At 39.3% G+C, this 22,678-nt stretch overlaps 2 protein-coding genes across 6 annotated transcripts; both read right to left on the bottom strand.

The window, feature by feature from the left end:
* Positions 1-776: 776 nt before the first annotated feature.
* LOC309701400 (semaphorin-4E) lies at positions 777-16,532 on the bottom strand. 2 transcript variants are annotated; one of them, XM_082525530.1, is made up of 14 exons: positions 16,364-16,532; positions 9,560-10,047; positions 9,103-9,245; positions 7,931-7,993; positions 7,432-7,530; positions 6,064-6,163; positions 5,707-5,817; positions 5,419-5,570; positions 5,138-5,310; positions 4,769-4,925; positions 4,440-4,662; positions 3,358-3,473; positions 2,922-3,138; positions 777-2,738 (listed from the first exon to the last, which is right to left on the bottom strand). In XM_082525530.1, the coding sequence occupies exons 2-14, from the start codon at positions 9,666-9,668 to the stop codon at positions 1,975-1,977; spliced, it is 2,427 nt and encodes an 808-aa protein (XP_082381656.1). In that variant the 5' UTR covers positions 9,669-10,047; positions 16,364-16,532; the 3' UTR covers positions 777-1,974. The 2 variants fall into 2 exon arrangements, with proteins under 2 accessions (XP_082381656.1, XP_082381657.1); XM_082525531.1 differs by having other exon boundaries at positions 9,560-10,044.
* A 178-nt stretch (positions 16,533-16,710) lies between these two features.
* LOC309701404 (uncharacterized protein) lies at positions 16,711-21,951 on the bottom strand. Of its 4 annotated transcripts, none has more exons than XM_082525535.1 (5): positions 21,792-21,951; positions 21,263-21,619; positions 20,812-20,859; positions 20,298-20,435; positions 16,711-17,332 (listed from the first exon to the last, which is right to left on the bottom strand). In XM_082525535.1, exons 1-5 carry the CDS (start codon positions 21,832-21,834, stop codon positions 17,172-17,174), a joined length of 747 nt encoding a protein of 248 aa, XP_082381661.1. In that variant the 5' UTR covers positions 21,835-21,951; the 3' UTR covers positions 16,711-17,171. The 4 variants fall into 4 exon arrangements, with proteins under 4 accessions (XP_082381661.1, XP_082381662.1, XP_082381663.1 ...); XM_082525536.1 differs by having other exon boundaries at positions 20,298-20,414; XM_082525537.1 differs by lacking the exon at positions 20,812-20,859 and having other exon boundaries at positions 21,792-21,950.
* Between the last annotated feature and the right edge of the window lie 727 nt (positions 21,952-22,678).

The raw sequence follows: 22,678 nt of genomic DNA, 5'->3' as shown, positions 1-22,678 counted from the left end.
TCCTTTTTCTTTCAGATGCATAAAAAAAGAGATTTTGCCATCATTTGTTACATGAATTTACTAGTTTACACTCCCACTACTTAGTTCAAATTGTTGTATTTGTAAATTCTGAAGACATTGGTTGCCAACAGGAAGTTGCACTTTACATAGTTTGCCCACCAGGGGGCAATGTCAACACTCATAACAACTCCCGTGTCTTCTTTTTTTAACTTTCATGTTTTGGGCCATCATTAATAGATACTAACCGATTAGCAAATATCTATCAGCAAATAATGTCAATTTTCCAATAAATAGGTCGGGATCTAATTTTAATAACTTAAACACCTCCTAGAAAGTCAGTAGTCTGTTGCTTGACTAACAAAGAGAGACAATTATTTGCACCTATGACCAACTTAGAATTGATAATTAACCTAGTGGACTGTGGGAGGGAACCCACACAAGCACCTTTAGGAAATTCTTGCTGTGAAGTAATGGCGCTAACCACTGCACCACTGTGACCAAAGAACAGTATTACAATGCATTTCACAAAGGCAAATAAATATTTGCCATAAGGATCACACAATAACTCAAAGCCAGATGTAAGAGAAGAAGCCTCATTTAAATGTTGGGAGGAAAATTGGGCCTGAGAGAGGTCAGCTAAAAGCCATTTCTGAATGATGTAAACAATTCCGTTTAAGTCTTGTAGCTTTATTGTTATAAAATGTATAACAGTAGTTGGCAGTGTTATAGCTGGGATGATTTTTTTAGTGCTTTTTTAAAAAAAAACCACACACACACAAATTGTACCCTTTTTTAAAAATAAAAAAAATATTCAAATGCACAGGTAACGTTTGAATGATTACTTTGTACTACTGATATTGTACATCCATATACAATTCTGCTGTTTAATAATTCAGCAGAGACCCATTTCAACTCTCATACAGACAGTTGTACAGAACTTGATGAAACATAAAAGTCTCTGCGCAATGGCGCTAATGACCAAAACTGAAAACCACAGAGAAGATTCGGGGGGCTTCACTGCAATTGACTTTTTGTCCAAAACAAACTGTAATAATTACGAACTGAGCATGTGGTGTTAATGATGATGTTTTCCTCCCCTACAAACCATATGAAACCTTTGGAAACATTAATATTGGAAGCAGTGGCTTTGTGCGTTGCCTTCAAATACATTTCCCGACTGTGTGAGACATTACTGACTTACTGATTCATAAGTGCATGACAAGACTCTCAAAGTTCCTTTCATGAGCAAGGCAGCATGTTTCAAAGTTTGACACCGAAACTCTTGGATACGCTGCACCTCTGAGTTGTTTCACTGACAGAAATGTACACCCCCACCCTTGACATTACAATGACATTTTTGTCTGTTTCTTATTAAGTGTACAGTATGCTTGGAATCAGAAATGTAGCTACACACCCAAAAAAAGAAAAGAATTACCCCAGTTCACCCTAAATATAAAAATTCTTTTTTTTTTCTTATTGAAGACAGAGGTCCAACTGTTATATTAGTGGGGGTTATGCTTAAAAATAGAGGTATGTATGTAGAAGATGTTTTTTACGGCCACCAGGAAATAAAATAGTGATACAGACAACTGATCAATCATTAAAAATCATTGAAAATATGATCAAAATGCTACATGTCCAGTGTTTTTTATACTATATTTACAAATAAATAGTCCAAAAAGAAAAGGTGTTGGCTGTACACAATCTATTGCACAAAGCTTATTCACAATTTATCATTATACAAAAAAAAAATACATATAAAAACATTAACCACCAGTTAAATATCTTTTTAGAGGACATGAGCTGCCTGGTAAGAATATGGAAATGATAGTCAGTGTAGGAAACAGGACACCAATCAAAAGAATTTATAATGCGAAAACCTTTATAGGAACCGAATCTTAGTGGGAGTACACCTATAGGAAGATAATTAGTGCACGAGTCCTGCCTCAGACTGAATTCTACACCTCAGCAGAGTCAAATCTCTGACTCATCATTTATGTATCCCAGACCGTCCAGACTTGAAATGTTGGCCATAGGTGGGAAGTGATGCTCCCCATTCCCTTTGAAGTCAACAGCAGGGTGATTATTATTGGCACTGCAAGGTCTCCCGGATTCAGGCCCCAGGAGCTTTACCTCTGAAGTTCTGTTCAGGATCTGCCTGTACTCGGTTGACTGCCTTCTCGTCTCGCTTTCACTGGGCCGCTGTACAAACTTTAAGCACTCCCAGTGCCCACGGCTCCAGATCATAAATATGACTCCCATCAGAGAGAGGCAAATCAGGGACAGCATGGCCACAGCCACCTGTAGATGAGTTATCCTGCCACTGTCGTTTTGACTCTCAGGAGACGACGGTTTGTCAATGTTATGGCTTGGCACTGGATCTGGTGTCAAATGTATTGTTTTGTGAATAGCTTCTGTGGTACTTGGCACCTCTGTGCCAAAGGTGGGGATGATCCCCGTTGTCGGGTCAGAGTAGAGCTGTAAATGATAAACCGCCACAGTCTGGTTGTATTTTTGTCCGTTTATCTCCTCTACTGAGTCGCAGATATACTGGCCAGCGTCTGTTTCAGAAGCACTCAGGATGAGGAGACCGCCACTGTAGATGTAGTATTTGTTGTTGGAGTGAAGTGTGTGGTTACCGAATCGCCAGTCGGCCACAGCCAAGTTAGAGTGAAGTTGGCACGACAGCTGGATATTGTTCTCTGGAATGAGGACTAATTCGACAGCTGTCACTGGATCTAAAAACACACAAACGCAAGGTTAATTCATGCTCATAAAACTGCTGCCATGTCAGCACACGCTTGATCAAAGGGTGTCAGTGGGTTTCTCTCTATAATATTGTTATTTCTACAATCGAACAACCCTTGTGCTTTCTTGGGTTCTGATTTAACACTAAATAAAAACAACTGAATTTAAAGTACCTAGTGGAGGACACTGTGACACATCTCCCTTCTTGAGACTCTGTATTGTATGTGGGGAGGGGGACAAAGTGTTGACGGAGGAGCACTGCTTGGTGGATAAATCCCAGGCGCAGTACGGATCTCTTGCAAGGATGCAGTCCACACAAGTCTCATAGCGGCTGCAGTTACTGACCGGCATCTGGACTGCACCAGAAGTTGAACCAGCATACACTTGACCCTATAAGTGCACAACCATAAAGACTCATAAATATCAAAAGACTAAAAGTGTTTCACCTTTAGCACAACTGAAGCCTCTTTATTGCCTGTAAGTGCCAAATAGGTGATGACATATTCAAACTAAGATATTAAACAGTATCTCCCAACCAAAACCCCAGCAAACAACCGTAAACTGTGATGATGACAAAACATGTATAATGGACTTGTTATTATATATTACCTCAGTGGATGAGAGGCGCAAGATAGAGATGGGCTCATGGTTTTCATACAGCTGAACCTCCTCGATGATGAACATCTCTCCGTCATAGTTCACAGCCTTCTGAACATAACCGTTTCCTATTACAAAGACAAAAAGCAGAGCCCGTAACTTACACAAGTGTATTTACCCATATCATTTGATGACTCTGCTGCTTAGAACAAATCATAAAAAGCTAATGATTAACCAAGTTATATTTATTGCTTTAAAAGCCTTTACTTTGGTCTCTGCATTTGCAACAGTTTTAGATTTGCTTTGGGCATTTTTTTAGCCAAGATATTACAAAAAAATAGGGACTATAGAAAAGACACACAGGAAATGGTGTGAGGTGGACTCAAACTCAGGCACCTGCAGCCACCTTCAGCAAATGGGTCACCTGCCCAACCAGGTGTTGTGCAGGTGATGCCTTTATAAAGGGGAAAAACTGTGCCATCAGTTTTTTAATGGTAAGCTTATAACTAGAAAACACTTATATGACAATATGACAAATGTCATATTGTTAAAATCTATTGCTAAATTAATGGAAACTAATATGTTCACCTCCTTTAGTTACATTATAACGACAATATAGTTGCGTTAAAGTTGCATAATTCAGTCTTTCTGATAAGTTCTGATCAGATTTAGTGAGAAACATAATCACTGAGGACATTTGTAATTCTGTGTCAGGGAGCCACTTGCAGTGCTCAAACTCTTTCCCAAGTACAATAAACGAATCTCTTTTTAATCAGCATAATTAGGAAAATTAAGTCCTCAAACAAAATTTATGTGGATCACTATGTTTTTTCAGCTGCTAAGCTTCACCCAGAAACAAAAGCCAGTTTCTAAATTTGCTGTTCTGATATCTGATTTTGTTACTTTTCTCCTTCTGTCAAGTTTTAAAGCCATTTAAAAGGTTATGAATTCATTTAAAACTGCAGTATTGAATATTAAACTTTAACTATTTTAAGAATTTTATGTGAGTGACTGTTTAACATTAAAAATAAAACTCAAGTAACACCGGCAGTACTCCAAAGGGGCCTTTCTGAAAAACACAGCTCTTTTTTTACCTGTGCCAATAAACATGACGTTATATTTCTCTCCGTCCAGGCCCTGCACGCTGTCCACTACAATCCGAGTCAGCAGAGCTCCCTTCGTGATCAGCAGCGGGCCTCCTGTCAGTGGCCGAATTGCTTCATCCATTAGAGGACGATCCCTGATGAACTGGAGCGTTTTGTCTGGAAGGTCCAGAGAGCGATTCATCCCCATTTTACGCACCATGTTATTGATGCACTGAAACACAAAAACTGCAATTTAGATTTTTTTTCTTCCACATCTATTTGCGTTTATCTGGTTTTTCAATTGAATTTCTGCATGCAACAAAAGTCTGTAAACGCACCGCTCCTGGTCTGGGGACCGGCACCTCACCGGTGTACATCACCCATTTAATATGAGACGTCTCCACAGCAACAGGGGTTTTAAATTTTCCCTCATTGAAAATATCTCTAATAGCAGATACGCTGTATGCACAAACAGCCGACTTCTGGGATAAGCTCCTGGAAACGCAAAATAACAAGTTTAGGTGAAATTCAAACAACACACTGAGACAAGTTCGTATCAGCTGAGTCTCAACAAAATACTAGTTGCAACAGACTTGGTAGTTTTTTTTTTGTGTGTTAACTAAAAGCTCAGGATACTCCTAACATTCCTCAAAGCCAACACCCACCATGAGCAATAAGAGCCACTGGATTTGTCAGCAAACACTTACGACTGTGGAGTGAAGACAGCATAGAAGACACTCTTCCTCCAGTCCTTGTGTCTGAGAAGGAAGACATCCTGGACAATGGAGGGCAGGCTGGGTTCAGACAGGGAACAATCCAGGCGAGCTTTCAGGAACGACGTCCATTTCCTCTGCAGTGTCCGCTGGCCGCCCATATCCCCCTTTAACACAGATATGGAGCACTCTGTGATGTGTGTGCGTATTGCCTTTAACAACAACCAGACCTGTGTCAGACAGGCCAAGGCTTTTGAACAGACTGTGTTCATTACCTTGCAGACACGGGCCACTCGTGACACTGAAACCTTTCTGTAGAAGTCGTACTCTATGGCATTTTCACTGAAGAACAAGTACACCTTGTCGTCGTCACCATCGGGACTATCAAAGCTCTCATCCACAAAATCCATGTAGACAAAGTTTGGCTCTGAAAACACAAATTGAATTGAATTGAACAAATTGAATTGAACACAGGCAAACGAAAATAGAAGTCAACAGCACCACAAACGCTAAAATGTTCATGGGGTGCTATAAAATTTTAAAAAGAAGGGAGAGGAAGTCACCATTGAGCCAGGAGCTTTTAAACTCGGTACGAAGAGCCAAGTTTGAGCTGCGCAGAACAACAGGCTCAGAGCCCAAGAAGTTGATGGATGTGGCAGAATACAAATCGTTTCCTGTGAGACAGGAAAAAGAGGTGAGTGAAAATTCCTGGAAATCCATTATTCACTTTAAATTGTAACAACATCACATTTATATACAGAAAAATTTGGCATTTCGACAAATCGTACAGAGAATGCTGAATGAGCAGGTAGCTCTAGCAAATATACTCCGAGCGGTATTTTTCTTATTTATTTAGTGTGTGAAGTGAAATCTGCACACAACTATCAAATCTTCATTCTGTGTCTGCCTCAGACACTCACCAACCATGAGGGAGGAGTATCTCTGAAAGGGATCGAAAGGACACTTGCCCTTCCCCTCCTCCGGCTTTCCCTGCAGCGTCAGCTGTCCTTTAGCAAACGTCTGTCAGAAACAAAGAAAGAGATCAAGCAAAGAGAGAGAAGTTGAGAAAGCTGTGTTTTATTGAGATTGAGGACTGGAACTGGAAGCTTACCGTTTGTTCACATGTTTAAGCAGTTAACTAAACTTGCATACATTTGCATAATAACTCGCTAAAGTGTCCAAACAAAACAAAGGGTTTTACATGGGTTTTCAAAACTCATATCCGGAATCACTTTAATTGTTTCTCTTAAAATCTTCTTCCAGAGTCTGGGGATACATAATGAGCATATTGTCTGCCTTTATTTATTTCGTTTGTTATTATCATAGTGCTGCAGGTTCACATAGCAACAGTTTAACACCCCATTGTGATGCAGCCAAGGCTGCTCAGTCCTCTGAAATTTCAGCATCTTGCCAAAATAAACAGTTTTCCAAGACACCAACAACAGGGGAAGGAAATTTAACTGACGATGACAGGAGAGAAATGTCTCAAAGCGTGCCCATTTACAACACTTCAGCATAAAGCTTAACAAAATTCAATCCCAGTTATTACTGCTTGAATTAAAGCAGACCCTGCACTGCCTTCTGCTCTGTTATGTCTAGAATCTTTCAGCGGTGGATGCAAGTTCAGCATATCTACAGGTAGGCTACTGGCTGCTCAACAACCCTACATTTCAAACAGTGAGAGCAGATTTTCTGAATATGGTCATCTAAGACACACCACCCTAGCTGTGTACCATATACCAGCTGTTCACATTGTTTGTTTGTGAGGGGCAGCCAATGAAATAAAAGCTGGTTAAAGGGAGAGGAGCTTGTTTAAGAGTGTAAGATAAGGTCATCCAGAGCTGCACTAGTACAGGCCAAGAATAAAATATGAAGTTGGAAATGAGTATTACAGGTTCCCTTTAAAGTAAGACGAGTGATATCATTTTCATTGCAAACAAATCAACATGGGAAAGGATAAAAACAAAACTGTGCATCCAAACACACGTACATTAAATGAGGAAATCTATGCCACAGTTTTCATTCATTATAGTAAGTACTGTACTTTATTTTAAGGCAGTCCCTTCTACACTGTAGTACTGAGTACACATGTATTTGGATATAAGAAAAACATCTAACTGTTTTGTGGAGTCACTGAGTTACAAAAAAGAAAAAAAATTAACTTCTACATCTTCAGTAGGAAGGAGCTTTTCATGTGGATCTCCTTAATGGATCTCATGCAAGTGTTACTAGCATCAGTTTACAAGGGGGCAATAAACTAAACTCTTAACTCTTAAAGCCACACTTACCAGATAATCACAGGTCGGGCTAAACGCATTTGTACCACACACATAAATTGTAGAGTCATTCACTCTGTGCAGGGTTCGAATGTAGTTGCGGCATTCCACCTGCAACAAGATCCAGCAGAGAGAATGCCAAGGTCAGAGCTTTGTTAGTTCAGCCGCAAAAACACAAACATACCGCATACATATAGTGACTGCACATGCTGTCCGCAGCTCGCGGTGACCAAAAGGTCAGGGCTGTGCACATGCGTTTTCTTCCTGTGCCTTTATTTGGACTCTCAGCACAAAGATATGAACCAAGTACTTCAAAGAGAATTCCATGTAAAGACATGAAAAGGGGGAAAAAAATCATTCTCATATAAATGATTTACACATGTGCTAAGATAAAATGTGAGGGGGGAGTAAACAACTTTCAATCAGTGGTCATCTTTTACAGCTGCAGCAATGCCCCCGAAGTAAAAGTTGTCTAGTGCAAAGCTTTTGTTTTGAACGACTTTACACAAACCTCTGCATTTTTTCCCTTGTACGTGCAGTCCCTCTGCTTATCCTCAGTCACCCGCCAATACACCTGCACCAACAAAACGAAAGAGTCTTGTCAAAGCATTCAGGAATGGTGTTGCAACCACACAGTAGTAGTCCAGTTACAGCTTTCACAATTTATTGTTTTTCGAGACCTGTCAGCGTGCTCTAAAAGCATGAACCGGTTAGCTGGCAAAGCACTCCTCGCCTCTGACTGTTAGACATGTATCTACAACTATGAACAAACAACAGAGTCCAACAGAACCATTATTATTGAAATATCTCATGCAAATGTGCAGTGGTCATGTAGAATGAAATGATGTGTGAGAAAACACTGTACGTAATGTGACCTAACATTTGCCCATAATTCACAGCATCTGAAAGATGTGCAAATATGAAATGTTTCTTCTCTTTATACGACAAACCTGACACAGTGGATTTTAGGGAAGATATTTAATATGCTGTGAATGATATTTGAGACTTTCAGAAAAAAAAATAGAGCAGCCCATCTGACACCAACAACCGTGCCACCTTCCAAGTCACTTAAATCTCCTTTCTTCCCCATTCTGATGCTCGGTTTGAACTTGTCTACATGCCTGAATGCACTGAACTGCTGCCATGTGATTGGCTGATCAGATATTGCCGTTGCACTTAAACAGATACACCTAACAGAACTGCCAGTAAGTGCATGCAATAAATCAGTACTGTATACCAGCCTAGCTGTTGATTAACTATTGATTAACAACCTCTATTATTAGCTATTATCAGCTATTGCTATACTGCAAACCAGCGAGAAACAAAATGCTGTTTACTTTTTTTTTTTCTTTGTAAAGTACTGAAATATTTCACTGTGTTAAGCCAGTGCTATCACAGCATAACCTAAAAGAAAGTTAAGAACCATGAATACAAATCACATCTAAGCATGATAAGTCCATCTTTGGCAGGGCTACTGATTATTTGAGGAAATGGCTTCAGTGCTGTGGTAAAACATCATAAATGTTTAATGAATCTTCCATTTTTAATCCACAGTGATAAAAAAGTTAACTAATTACTATTTCATCAAACAAAATAAGCAACATGGCAGCTCCAGCGTGTGTATTTTATATGTACATTATCTGACAGCTCTGTTCAGAGTGTACAGACTCCTCATGTTCTTACCGTAGCATTTTTAACTGAGATGTCGCTCATATTCAAAGCATAGATGGCCTCTCTTGCCCCCAGCAGCATCACACCCAGGTCTTCTCTCATCAGCATCGTGGAGTAATTGTAGATCCCCTCTTCCCTGAACAACTTCAGTTCATCTGCACGGAGAAATCTGCATCATACACTGTTTTTTGCTTTATTTACCTCCCACATGTTAGCTACTGTGACTCCATGCAGTAGGAAAAATGCCCCCACAGCAAAAAGCAAAATGCTAATTTACTGAAAACTAATAAACTTGTCCCAGCCAGCAAAAAAAGAGATGTTAAAGTTGCACTACTGGGTCATAAATCACAGTAAAAATATTCAAAACTGCTCTAGCTTCTACTTCTGATTCAGCCCACAAGAAGAAAGAATATGCTAAGAATAATTCTACGACATATTACTGGAGAAGGTGAGAGAATCTCTGACTCACTCTGGTAGGGCACGGTCTTTCGTGGCACACAATAGTCAGTATTGACGGCACTAAAACAAACATGGAGCATCAATCCACAGATGATGCTCAGAGCTAAAAGAAGAGACATGGCTCAGAGTCCGGGTTTGTCTAAGTGTGGAAGAGCTGCAAGATCCAGCTCCGCCACCAAAGCACGAAATCAGAGAAAGATCATGGTCCACAGTGTCAGTCCAGATGTTGTTAAACTGTGGTGATGTCACGGTCCTGGACATGTGCCACTCTGGCATAAGTCATCATATTTGCTTACAGAGACCCTCTAAAGGTGAATCGTTCAGATGTTTAACCGGGAACGTCGAGCGCAGCTACTTGCTGGAAATCTATGTCGGTGTTAGCCTCCAGCGCAGTGCTAACGAGCTGCTGGTGTCCTCTCTGGAAGGAGGAGCAGAAGCCATACTGCTCAGCTAGTGGTGAGGGATGCTGGAGGAGATCATTTTCACGGCAGCCCACTTCTGGAAGAGATATGAAAACATCTATGAAATAATCAAAGAGACCCATGAAATAGAAAACCTGACTTTAATACCAAACCGGGAAATATTACATACATTAAAAGATGGCTACATTCCCTTGAAAATTTTCAATGCAAGCTGGTTTTCCTCCAACACTTTATTTCTTTTCATTTTATCTCTGTTATGCTTGATGATTTTTATGCAGGGCAATATAAATTTAAAATACCCCTACTATTATGCCCTTGCTACCTATTCTTCTCATTTATATGGACTTATGGCCTCTACAAGAGTCACTCTGCATGGCTCACAATTCAAAATAATCCTTTTTATTTTACATTATACTGGGTCCTCATGTAGCCCCCCAGTTCATCTACTGCCTGAAACAAGCACTTTAGCTCCCTTTGTATATCTAAGTTTATCTAAGTGACAGCAAGCAAGACTGGGAAAAAGAGGACCACTTAAGATGAACACTTTGTTCGTTTCCTGGAGAACTTCCGTCTTTCTTTCCTTCTTTTTTTTTTATTAATTTGGGTTGCTCAAAAGAGCCAGATTAAAAATAAGCAACACCTTTCAAGTTAAAGATAGTAGTGAAAATACTAAGGTGGGGAAAAGTGTCATAAATGAACATGTTCTGTTTGCTGACCGTTAAATCCTGAAGACCCAGACAGTATGCTAAACAGAGACAAATATAACCATGTTTTTCTACCAGAGATGTCTGGCACCACTTACAGCTAAAGCTATGACAACTCATAACAGTAAACTTCACAAAGGAAGCTGATGTTAAGTGAAATTCTGCAGAGTGCCATATACTGCCCACCCACCCACCCCCACTCTCTCTCTTCCTCCTGCACTCTCTGTATCTTCCTGTCCTCCTCCCTGATAAGAACCTGCTTCCTCTGGACTCAGCAGGGTTCAAGCAGCAGCGGGGATCAGTTCAGGTTTGGGCATGCATGCAGATCACGGTAATTCACAGCTCACGAACTCCATCCCTACCCTGGGATTCATGTGGAATCGAGACTTACCACTTCTTTGGCGAGATTCACTCTCTGTGTTTTGACAAACTGAGCGATGCAGCCTCATTCAAAATTCATCAAGGCACTTTAACTCAGAATAACACACAGAGCATATTCGAGACCAGATTCGCAAGGTAAAAAAAAGAAGAAGAAATAAATAAAATGGGGTGTGCAGTACACAGCTGCTTTGCATGTGCTATTCAGATTTAAGTAAAAGTAAAAAGTAAAGATGCATCTTTTGAAACACCGTACAGTCCTCGCCTGTTGACAGAAATGAAAAAATGACAGTATCTATATTTCCTTGAGAGACAGCTAAGCGTTAACTCCCCTGGGTCTTTGAGCAGTCTGGGTTGTGCATTTTGCAGCTAACCTGCTGTGCTCCCACCCTGTTGTTAGTTGACACAGCGGGACGAGCTGCTGCATGTACAGGACTGCCCCTGTGTTGTCAAAGAGGTGACATGTTGCATGCTTTTTACCACAGCCTGTTGGGGGCTGAGGGTACTGTGGGTTAAGCGCCACAGCTGAACGGAATAACTGAAGGTTGTTTTTCAGAGGTTTTGGCAGATAGGTCACGATGGCGCAGACAGGTAGGCATGGCCACAATAACAATACAACACGCAACAGTCGTCCTTTCCTCTGGCTCTCCCACACTTAACATAGCGTAAGGGGTGACAGTGCACTGCTGAGGGATTTACAACACATATGATGCAGATTTCCATTCGCAATGGGGCCCTTAGGTTATGTTTAGTCTGGAAGTCGCTTAATGAATTGACAAAAAATTATATAAATCCTAAAAGTCTGAGAATTTGAAAGTAAAAAGGCCCCACTGCTTTATCAGTGGATTGTACGTTATTAATCTAAACGCATTAATTAGTTATTTATCGCATTAATTTGCCTCCTAAGGCAGGAGAACAAGCTGAAATTGCATCTTCATTAGCTAGTCACTAAGATAATGTTGTCTGTATCCATTTAGTGATCCCCGAGAAGCACACGCAGTTTATTTATTAAACGTGTACCTCCACAAAAAAACAAAAAAGCCCTATACCTTGCTACAGATAAAATCAGTGTTTGACTGCAGGCTAACAAAACAAAGAGTGTAGAAAAATGAAAATTTGTTGTCATTCTTTGTTTATTTATAACTAGAAACAACACCTCGTACATTAGAGGTAGATAGCCCGTTAGAAGTGCAGCTTTTAATATTTTGATATAAAAATGTGTTTTGTTCATGTCTTTGGTCATTGCTTCTCTTGCATGTGAGCGCACGCTAATGCATGTTCAGACTTTGACATTAGTAAATGTGCTGAAAGCTTCTCTGATCTTACCAAAAAGAAAAATCAGATTTTGTTCACTGCGTACGAGCAGGGTTTGTGACACCGCGAGTAGCTTGGAAAAAACAATTGCAGTCAAACGGGAGATACGAGTTGTATTGAAATCAAATAAATAAGGGAAGAAGGAAGTAAAGATTTCATTTATTTTAAGAGGTGCCGCACCTTTCAGGATTTATTTTTCCTTGGAAACGAACATTAATTTTACATTTCAGATTCGTGTCAAGGATTTCTTTAGAATGCTTTTTTATTTTTAATCAGGAAAGACACACCAATGGACTGTTTGACCTTTTTTGTCATGCACATGGTTGCATAACACCTCTGCTCTACATAATGGCTTACTAGCAATACAGCCCCTAACACTTTATGGCTTATTACACAGTGGCCTTTTATCAGTAGCACACCTTTATTAGTTCTGGTAAGTAAAACTGGACCTAAGATGTTTTAACACTACATTTTAAATGGTGAACCATTTATTAACATTAAAGGATTTGACCTTTTGTACAGTGAACCCCAGCTTTTTTGATTTCCTCTTGTTTATTTGACACCTTAGTGACAAAAACAAAATTAAACCGCCATCAGCGTGGGTGTGCTCTTCACTGAGGCAAAAGCTATGTCATGGAAGACTAGTGTACTATTATTTTTCATAAGGGCACGATGAAAATTCCAGTACGGCCAGCAAAACCTGCTCACGGACCCGTCACTGAGCACGCAACTTCATTATGCAGCTCTGAAAAACTTGATATTCCCTTTGTGTCAGACTATAGAGCAAATCTATGGTATTCACTCACTGACTAATACTGCTCACACAGACAGTATACAGAACCTGCATGCAATGAACAACACTTTCTAATCTCTATACTTCTTTTGCTTCTGTTTAAAATCACTGACATTTAAAGTCTGATCTGAGGTCAAACAGTACTCACAGAATTAACAAGATTGTGACTAAAACTGTTCCCTTGCATCTCCATACATCTAGATGTAAATGTCAGCATGTACCTTCCTACCAAGCAACATTCTAAAAGGGTTAGCACAGGGACTCCAAGTGGGTTTTTACTCATCAATCGGTACAACACGAACAACTGTGGGTTCAAAAGCTGCACATGAACGAGTTCAATGCGCCGAAGAAGCCTGGCAGCAGTATCTCAAGACACTGGAACCACTTGAAGCATGGGGATATTTATAGCCTCTTTAGGAGCCTCCACGCCATCTCCAAAAACCTCTACAATGGATTCTCAACACAACTGCGTGCTGATAACAAAGTAAAAACCTCATGCAGCAGCAGCGTCTGAGACGTGCTCAGACTTGCATGCTGTTGTCATCCCTGTGAGTCATAATACATCCAAAAAGCAGTCAGTCAAACAGCTGGAGTGAGCCATGACTGCTTTGGTGTACGCTTTAAATGACGGCACTACGCTGAGCTCTATGGGTGAGGTCCCCTTCGGCAGTAACTGATTTACCTCTGGCCTGACAAACTGTTATTCAGGTTTGATTCTGTTTGAGTCACTGGCCGACTGGTTGGTCGTCTACTGCCTCTTTCTACGTCTTGTTGCCATTTGGGCGTAAGCTGAGCTGTCCACTGGCAGGCCAGCTGGTGAGCTGGCTGTGATACAGTATTTCAACAGCACACCGGCCTAAACAGGAAAGTGCCAGTGGGAGGGTTTTCACCCCTGACACCCTGTGTGTCACAGACTGTTGTTATTCACTGGAAAACACACCCCAGTTCAGCACCGGGTTATATTTTTGCAAGCTCACATTTGCTTAAAAAAGAAAAAGCCCCCCTTCTTTTATCACAATGACAGTAGCTTCCCACCTTTTGTTTTGATATGCAGGAGGATTGTAATTAGCTGAGAGCAATACTTCAAAAACATGCAGCGTGTACAGTTTTTAAGCTACGGCCCAAATCAGTGGAACTGCGCCAGAGCACAACTGACAATATCATTAACTGGAATGAAAGTGACAACTGAGCAACACAATAACAAAAGCAAAAGCCTGTTTAATAAGATACTGACTTTTGTTTTGACATATCAATTGTTATTGAGTCAAAATGCACGCATGAACGCATGCACGCACGGAGAAAAACACACACACACCCAGGCAAGTCTGTGCAGGTCGTAAAGTGTGGGGCGCTCCTCTCTTTAGATTTAAAAATCAACACCAAGAATTTACTTCACAACTCTTACATTGTTTTTTAGAAAAAGGGTGTGTGTTTTTTTAAACCAGTGCTATCAGCTCAGTGTTTCACTTTGGCCAAACAGCCACCAAAAACCAGAAGATAATTTAGATTATAATACCATAAAACATTACAGAGGACAAAAAGGAGCAAAATACAAAGAATTCATGTCTCACTTTATTTTAATTATCACTGAATTAGTTCTTTCAGCTTTCTTAGAAACACTAAGGTGTATTCTTACTGGGATGGCAAGAGAATCTTGATGTTTTTGTAAACCTTCACTTACTGCCATTACGATGTTATTATTCATTTCATTTTAAATCCAAGAACTGTCGTGTTGATAAACTGCTATGTGCAATATGCCTTCTGCTTTCTGAGCTTAGACCTTAAAAACCTGGTGCCAGCCAGTTACGATGTGACAACCATAAAGATGTTTTTCCTGTTGTGGTTTCCAAGACTTATCTAATCTCTGAAAGCCACTTTGCTGACTGTCTGAGTCGAAAGCAGTGGTTTTCAAACTGGGGGCACAGACTTAAAAGAAGACGGGTGGGGGTAATCTGATGATCAATATGCAAAGAAAGAGCATGTTGGGAAAACAAGGGTTTGCTGACGCTGTCCTGCTGACCTTCACTAAAAAATTAACTAGCTTTCTTTTTTGTCCTTGTTATTGTTAATGATTGATAACAAATCTGAGTCACCTACTGATTGGGGGTGGGGTGGGGGGGGGGGGTCATGCTTGGATAGGCTTGAGAACCGCAGTTTATGAGAATCTGATTGCGAACTATAAGAAGTTATCTGTCAAATAAACTCCAAAGTTCTTTTGGAGATGAATCATATACATGCAATCACAGTGAAACAGACACAATCTGCATCATCTCCAGCTTAGAGCAATGTAAGTGCTATTATCAGCCATGAACCCACTTAATGTAGCTGCAGTATGACAACTACAATCGGGCAATCCCCAGAGCAAGTGAACTGAAAGCCTTTCACTTCGTCTATCGTCTGCTCACTGAGCCACACACACTCACACTGGTACAATTCTCCCCATCACTAAACCTCCACCACAAATGCCCTCGAATATCCGCTTCACCCCCATTTAACATCAAGTTCGGTTCAGTGATAATGTGCATACAATGAAAATTTGCTGCTTTTTAATAAATTATTTGAGAATGTGTGAATTATTGATGCAGCAGTATTGATTTTTCTTTTTTTTTTGTAGCTGTGTGTGCGCAGAGAAACGTTTCCAAAAGATTAAACATGCTGATGCTTCCTTCTGCGCACTATATTTAAGAACTGATTCATGTCTCTGAAGTCTGTGAATTATATGCTTGGTTTCCAGCGGAGGAAAAAATAAATAAAAATCTGTGTGCTTAAGCTTTATAAAACAGCTTGGCTCGCGATTCAAAGCGTTTTCTCCTCCGGATCCAACCACACACTCGCTCCCGTAGCGCTGCTATATCTAATCCTGAGGGCTGCAGGGAACGCGCGACCCCTCCAAGTTTGATGAGCGCGTCTCTCTCAGTGTAACACTATCCGTGCATCTACTGGTGCAAGAGTTTGTAAGTATATCCTACTACTGCTTACTCTAACGCCCCGCTGCTATTATTAGATTAGGATATCCTATAATCTTAAGGTAAGTCAGAGAATTTGCAGTGCGCTGTCTCTGCAACCTCTCCACCTAGGTTGGCAATCCAATTCCCACAACAAGCCCGAGCGCAGTGGAAAAATAACACGCCCAATGGGAAAAACCTGCACCAATAACAAAAAAGGAAAGAAAAAAACGAGTCAGCGGGCTAACTCGCACTTACCAGTAGTTAGTTTTAATATTAAACCGCTCAGAGTGCCGATGTCTTTCCCGTCTTGAATCCAGCTCCGCTCTTTCTTTCCCTGCTCCACCTGTAACGTTCACTCCACGTCTAATTCCTGCAGGGAGTGATTATCCGACAGGCAGCTCTCAGCGGTAGGCAGCGCCTGATCACGTCACGTGTTTGATCGCACCTTTACTTATATAGGAGCCGCTGGGCTTCGCGACCGAGCAGATAGCAACGACATAGTCCTGTTAATGTTCCCAAGTGCGGACTTTTGGTTTGTTTGGAAATGTTAAGTCGACTTAATAAGTATTTTATCAGAGGACGTATTAAAGTGTTAGCCTAAGCACGACAGAAAGCCACGTTTATTTTGAAAATAAAAAGAAGGACACAGTCCATATATAAGAAATTAACGTTTTAGTCTCCTTTAAAAAGATAATACAAAAATATACATATGTGTGTATAAATCTTCTCCATACTCCATTCAAAAGCTATTGGAAACATTTCCAAATATTCAGTATTCATCATATTCAATATTAAGTAATACAATACAAAAATTAAGGGAACAAAACCATGAATTTACACATTCAAACCGCATTCATCATCTGCCATCTAGTGGCTCATAAAAGCTACTTCACCTGCGCATTTTAAAAAACGTACAGTTTGAATGAAAAAACCCTAAACCAGTAATCCAGATGAACAAAATGTAGATCCGACAATAATGAAAGGGGAAAGTTTCTTTCAGTGTCCCGGTGAAATTAGCTGTGAGGACCTTTGCTGGCATTAGTTTGTGAGATCCGTGACTTGTTCAGTGTCTATATCTCCGTTTGCCTTCGTCGTATCTGCTGGCAGGACTCGGGGTCCGCGGGTCTTGAAAGGAAGAAGCTGCCTTCAGGCTGACCGCCGCTGCGCTCATGGACGGCCGAGGTGAAGGCTGTTTGTTGGGGGTGTTTGCATAGATGGGCTCTTCTGGTGGACGAAAGGCAAATACAGAATCAATGGCATATCATTTAATTAATGTATATCTGCATTTGAGCTGTAGGACAATCTGTAGAACAAAAGCTCAGAGGGATTTTTTTTTTTTTTTGCTTATCATTTGGCTGATTAGACTTTAACGTAGTAATCAAACATCACTGAGACCAAAATGCAGGAAAAAAAAAACAGTTTTACCCTAAAAATGTCCTTATTTAGTTTTATTAGTTGAATTAGCTAATTTTGATTATTGTGCAGTTGACTAATTGTTACACACTGCAAAAGAAGCTATTTAGATCCCCAACCACAATGAAAACAGTGATGAAATACAGTGTAAACACATAACACTATTTGTTTACGTCTTTATTTCCTTTTTTCCAGATTTGTATATTTGTATATTTATATATATATATATATATATATATATATATTTTTTTTTTTTTTTTTTTTTTTTTTTTCTAAATACTTTTCATATGTATGCAGTGCTGCAGAAACTGTGCACCCCACCCCTCCTTTCTTCTCAAATATGTTTGCACTGAGTAGGAGATGCTCTGTATGTCATTGTACATCTGTATAGTGACAATAAAGGAATTCTGTTCTAGTCTATTCAGTGATGAAATACAGTGATCTACAATAAAGACTGATTTCTGTGCAAGTAACTAAATAACATGACCTTATTTTTCATATGTAGTATGTCAGCATCAATTATCTGATCATTTGATTTTTAGAGAAAGACTGCAAGTCACGTCAGATGTTGTCCGTCCAAATCTTTATATATTTGAATATACATAGTATTAAGAGTCAATATACATCTTGTTACTACAATTGCTTTACATATTTTATTATCAACTTAATACTAAAGTGGTTTTGCAATTTAAAAATTGATCAGGAGATGTAAACTTGAAAGTTTCCTAACAAAAGAAAAAAAATAGTTTAAGATGGGAATTATTCAAATGTCAAATATTTATTTTTAATTGTAATTCATTTCTATTTTAACAGAATATCCTTTCTGCCCCGAAAACTGTACATTTGGAACCACGTGTAAGTTTTTCTCACGCTTTTCAAAAAAAAAATGCTGTCACTGTAAATTTAATCTTGACATTTTTTACTGAAAGGCAAAACATTTTGCAGTGCAAACATTCATTTGTACTGCAAAAACACAAGTGTTGACTCAGTGAAATCACTTGACTATGATTCAAAAGTAAAAAGATTCATCAAATTAATACATCAAAGCCTTTCAAGTTAAAGTTCACTTACAGTCAAGATAGTTAAATGTCAAAGAAACAGAGTCAGTACCAAAGTCCCCTGGAATTTCTGTATTTAATTTCTCACTGCGACACAGATGTGCTAGTCATAACTATAAAATAACTAAGATTATATATTTTTAGGTTTTGTTTTATTTATTTTTATATTTATTTTTACTTTTGTGTTTTCAGTTCAGTTTAGTTTCAAAAGTCAGTTTGGTTGTTAGTTTTTGTTGTTTTAAAATTTCAACTTTCATCTCATTTTTATTCATTTCAACATTAATATTAGCTCTTATTGTTATGTTGCAGGTGCTGTTTGACATATTAAAAGATTGAAGTTCAGAATGGTACAGCGATACCCGAGGGGTGCCCGAGTCTCAATAGGCATAAGCACTCGCGTCCCCTTGTGCTGGTTATATTGACAAATGTGGCCAAACTTACAAAATACTTAACTAAAATTAATTTCCTTTATATTTTTATTGTATATGATATCGTTTCAATACCTTTTTCTAAAGCAGAGGTTTGCTTTTTATTGCCGGTAACTCTCTTTTTTCCCTCATTCTCCTCAGTAGTATACTTTAATACATTTTCTCAGTAACACAATACTCCAAACAACAATTTGTGTCAATCAGAAACCACCTTGCCTGGGTCATACGTGTGATTTTACAGCTGTTTGGCAGTACTTTCAAAGCTTCACTCTACATCTGTTTTTTCTCCTTCCTCTGTGGCCATCAATGGTGGCCAAACAACCACATGTACTTGCACAAGCTGCTGGTTGCCTACATAAAGAACTGCTTTGTCCTCTGTGGTTTAAAGTTAGTTTAAAAAATGTGTCAATGACTTAAATCTGTGAGCTAAATACAATCTTATGATGACGAGTGGGACTGAAGTCAGAAGTTTTAAACTTAATTTTTTGTCAGTTAATGGACAGAAAAAATGAGTTTTGGAAAAAACATAGTTTTCCAATCATAATAATACCAGTTTTATAGTCAAACCACTTGTAAGGGCTTCAATAATCATGAAACAGCTCAGTTTATTTTGCCTGTCAAATATGGACACTACAGAAATCTATCTGTAAGTAGTAAAAGTGCTGGTTGATGCAGATGTGGATGGGCTTTTTCAGCTTTGCCTGTGTTTTATTTCTGCAGATATCTGATATTAATAACAGTGCTGATCACTTGTCTACAACCAGATCTCAAAGTGTTTACCTCGAGCTCTGCTTCACAAAATAAACTGCGGTCCTTGTCTCTGATGTCTGCTAGAAATTAAAATCTTTTTCTTAAGTGAAACCGCACAGGAGGAGAAGACATCTATTAGTGACAGCAGAGTTTGTCTCACGGTGTGCTGTCAAACCACACTAACCACTTTCTTGCTTAGTTTGTGTCCATCAGCCACTACTTGGGAAGGTTTCTGCAATCATAAAAACGTCTTCTCTCATATAAAAAAATGAGAGGTTTTCTTCTTTTAAATGCAAATATTTGCAAGGAAATGAATCAGCCTGTACTGTATGCAGTGTAGATTTGAAGTGACTGTAGATCTTGTGAAGTTATCTTGTGTGATAATTTGCTTTTTTGTTGCTTGACCTCTTTTTCTTATAGAGCAACTTTTATCTCAGGCTAGCAGCTTCTGTTGCATACAGCTGAAGCACAGCTTATCTGCAATCTGTGTAGACTGTCGATGATTATCTAAACCTTCACAATGAAAAGAAATAGCACTACCTCTATTCTCTTGTCTTCTTGAGAGCAGGACACATGTGACCGTCAGGATGAACAGGATGAAAGAGGATGCTCCCAACACCACCCATATCCACCAGTTGTCACTCAGGGCAGGAGGGTCTGCGGGAGGAAAAGTTTGCCCTGAAATGTGAACGCATTTAACTTACAAGTAACTCTCAAGTTACACCATGGATACAATAAAATGAATTGCTGCGTTATGTGATCACTTTAAAAGATATGTAGTCGTTAAGTCAGCCCTTTTTATGTAAAGGTCCACGCACTTCCTGTGAGCAGTACGCATCTGACAGGACGAATGTGAGCACTTTGAAACAGTTTTGACTCATCAGCTAGAGCTTTTATCCCCTGTGTAAGTGGACAAATGACACCCACGCAGAGTGACACTGAATGGAAAATCTACGCAGCTCAGTATCTCCCGGGTCCTGAAAATGTCCTATGCCTTTTGAGAACTGCATACACGCGCTCTCTCTCACATGCACACGCACATACATGCACACACCTTTAATATTCGTCACATTTGACGGGTACGTTGTAACTTCACTGTCCGCTGTCGTGGAGGAAACAAAATTATATGAGAAACATTCATTGCAAGCCAGGACATTTAAATTAGTTATGCATTCATTCATGACAAAAAAGCAGGTGTTAAGGTGTTTGTAAGCGGCATATAAACATGTAATGGTTTATAACACATTAATGTTAAAGGTGAGTTGAAGTGGATGCTGTTGTATTTATTAACATAAAAATGATGTCTCCATACTAACAGAGGAAGTTGTTGACAAATATAGATTACCTGATAAAAAGTAAAGTGCTTTTTATCTGTGTACTACTGTACTGCTACATTTTAGTGTATTATACAGCATTTATTAAATGTTTGTATACTGCTCAAAAAAGTTATGCAAGAGACTTAAAGTAAAAAATTAACAGTTTTAAAAGCTAGAAGTGATACTTACAAACATTTACTTCTGTTCCACTGCTGCGGATTTCTGTTAAACTGGGAATCTCTGTTGTGACTTTGCAAAAGTACCATCCACTGTGGTTTGTATTAACATTTGACAAAATGCATTTTGAATCTTCATTTTCAGTCTTGTTTGCAGGTTTGTTAATGATTTTGTGACATATTGACTCGTTGGAAGAAGATTCAGATTTCTCAGATTTGTTGGAATACCAGAAGATTCGATATCGATCATATTTCTCAGTGTCCAAAAAGCAGTACAAAGCCAGGTCTGATCCAGATGGAACTCTCACTGTTCTTGTTTCATTCAGAAATACAGCAGTTTGACCTGATATCACCATGGCTGTTGCTGCCACTGTAAATAGAAAAAAGAAGATATTTTACTTTTTGAATTACAAAATAGTTCATGTAGACAAAAACTACAGACAGGAAGACGAGTTTCATTCTTCAGGAAATGTGCACATGTTGCATTTAGCATGACACTGTGTCTTTTTTTAATCTGTTAAATATAAAATTGGGAGTCTTACCTGTAAGTAGCATCAGAATCAACTGCTTCAGCGACATTTCCATCTTATCTTGTGAGCAGTGGTCTTCTAATCGTCAGTGTCATCCTGTCTTAGCAGCCTGCCTTTCTGCACATCTGACAAAGCCAGACGTAGAACTGGTGTGTGGGCGGTTGGGTTGGTGGGAGGGAGGAGTAGGGGTTTTTTCTTTTTTTCTAATACTGCTCAGTGTCAGTCAGTTACTTTTACTATTGGAGATTTAGGCAGACACGGCAAATGAAGATGGAAACTGATGTAGGCTTTCTAAAGAAAGACAGAATTATTGACCAGACACACCAACTCATTTTTTATACCTAACAGTTTTAGTCACTAGAAATCAAACCTGACTACTACTCTTAGGCCTTTCTATAAAAAAAAAAATATATATATATATATACCCTGCATTGCTCTGCACCTTGTGAATTCCTCAGTGATATAAATGTACATTTGCTGACTTTCTTGCTGTCACCAAATATAAAAAACATGAGGATGATGTGAAGGGGTTGTGAAACCCCTGTGGGTTTTAAGTGCAAGGGTGCTAAAACTCTACTCGCCTCGTCTCCACACCGTCTTACTAGAAAAGTAACATCTGGCTTCCTGTGACAAGACACAACTAAGCAAAATGGCTTGATGAACTTTCTGATCCAGTCTCCAACCACAATCTTGACAAAAAGAAAGAGATTCAACTCATATATATTACATATATAAATTTTCTTGCATTGTTGTTTTATAAAGTGAACACAACAAAAGGCTTAAAGAACACAACAGTGTGGGTGGCATTTTGCATTCAGGTGTTTAAAGTGTAAAGCCGCGCTGCATTGATTTGCTCTGAAAACTAATCTTTAATTCACTAACATTATAGCAGGTGTCAG

This window comes from Aulonocara stuartgranti, assembly GCF_965226115.1.
Source record: "Aulonocara stuartgranti genome assembly, chromosome: 23".
Lineage (NCBI taxonomy): Eukaryota > Metazoa > Chordata > Actinopteri > Cichliformes > Cichlidae > Aulonocara > Aulonocara stuartgranti.
This window is presented reverse-complemented; position numbering and strand designations above follow the sequence as displayed.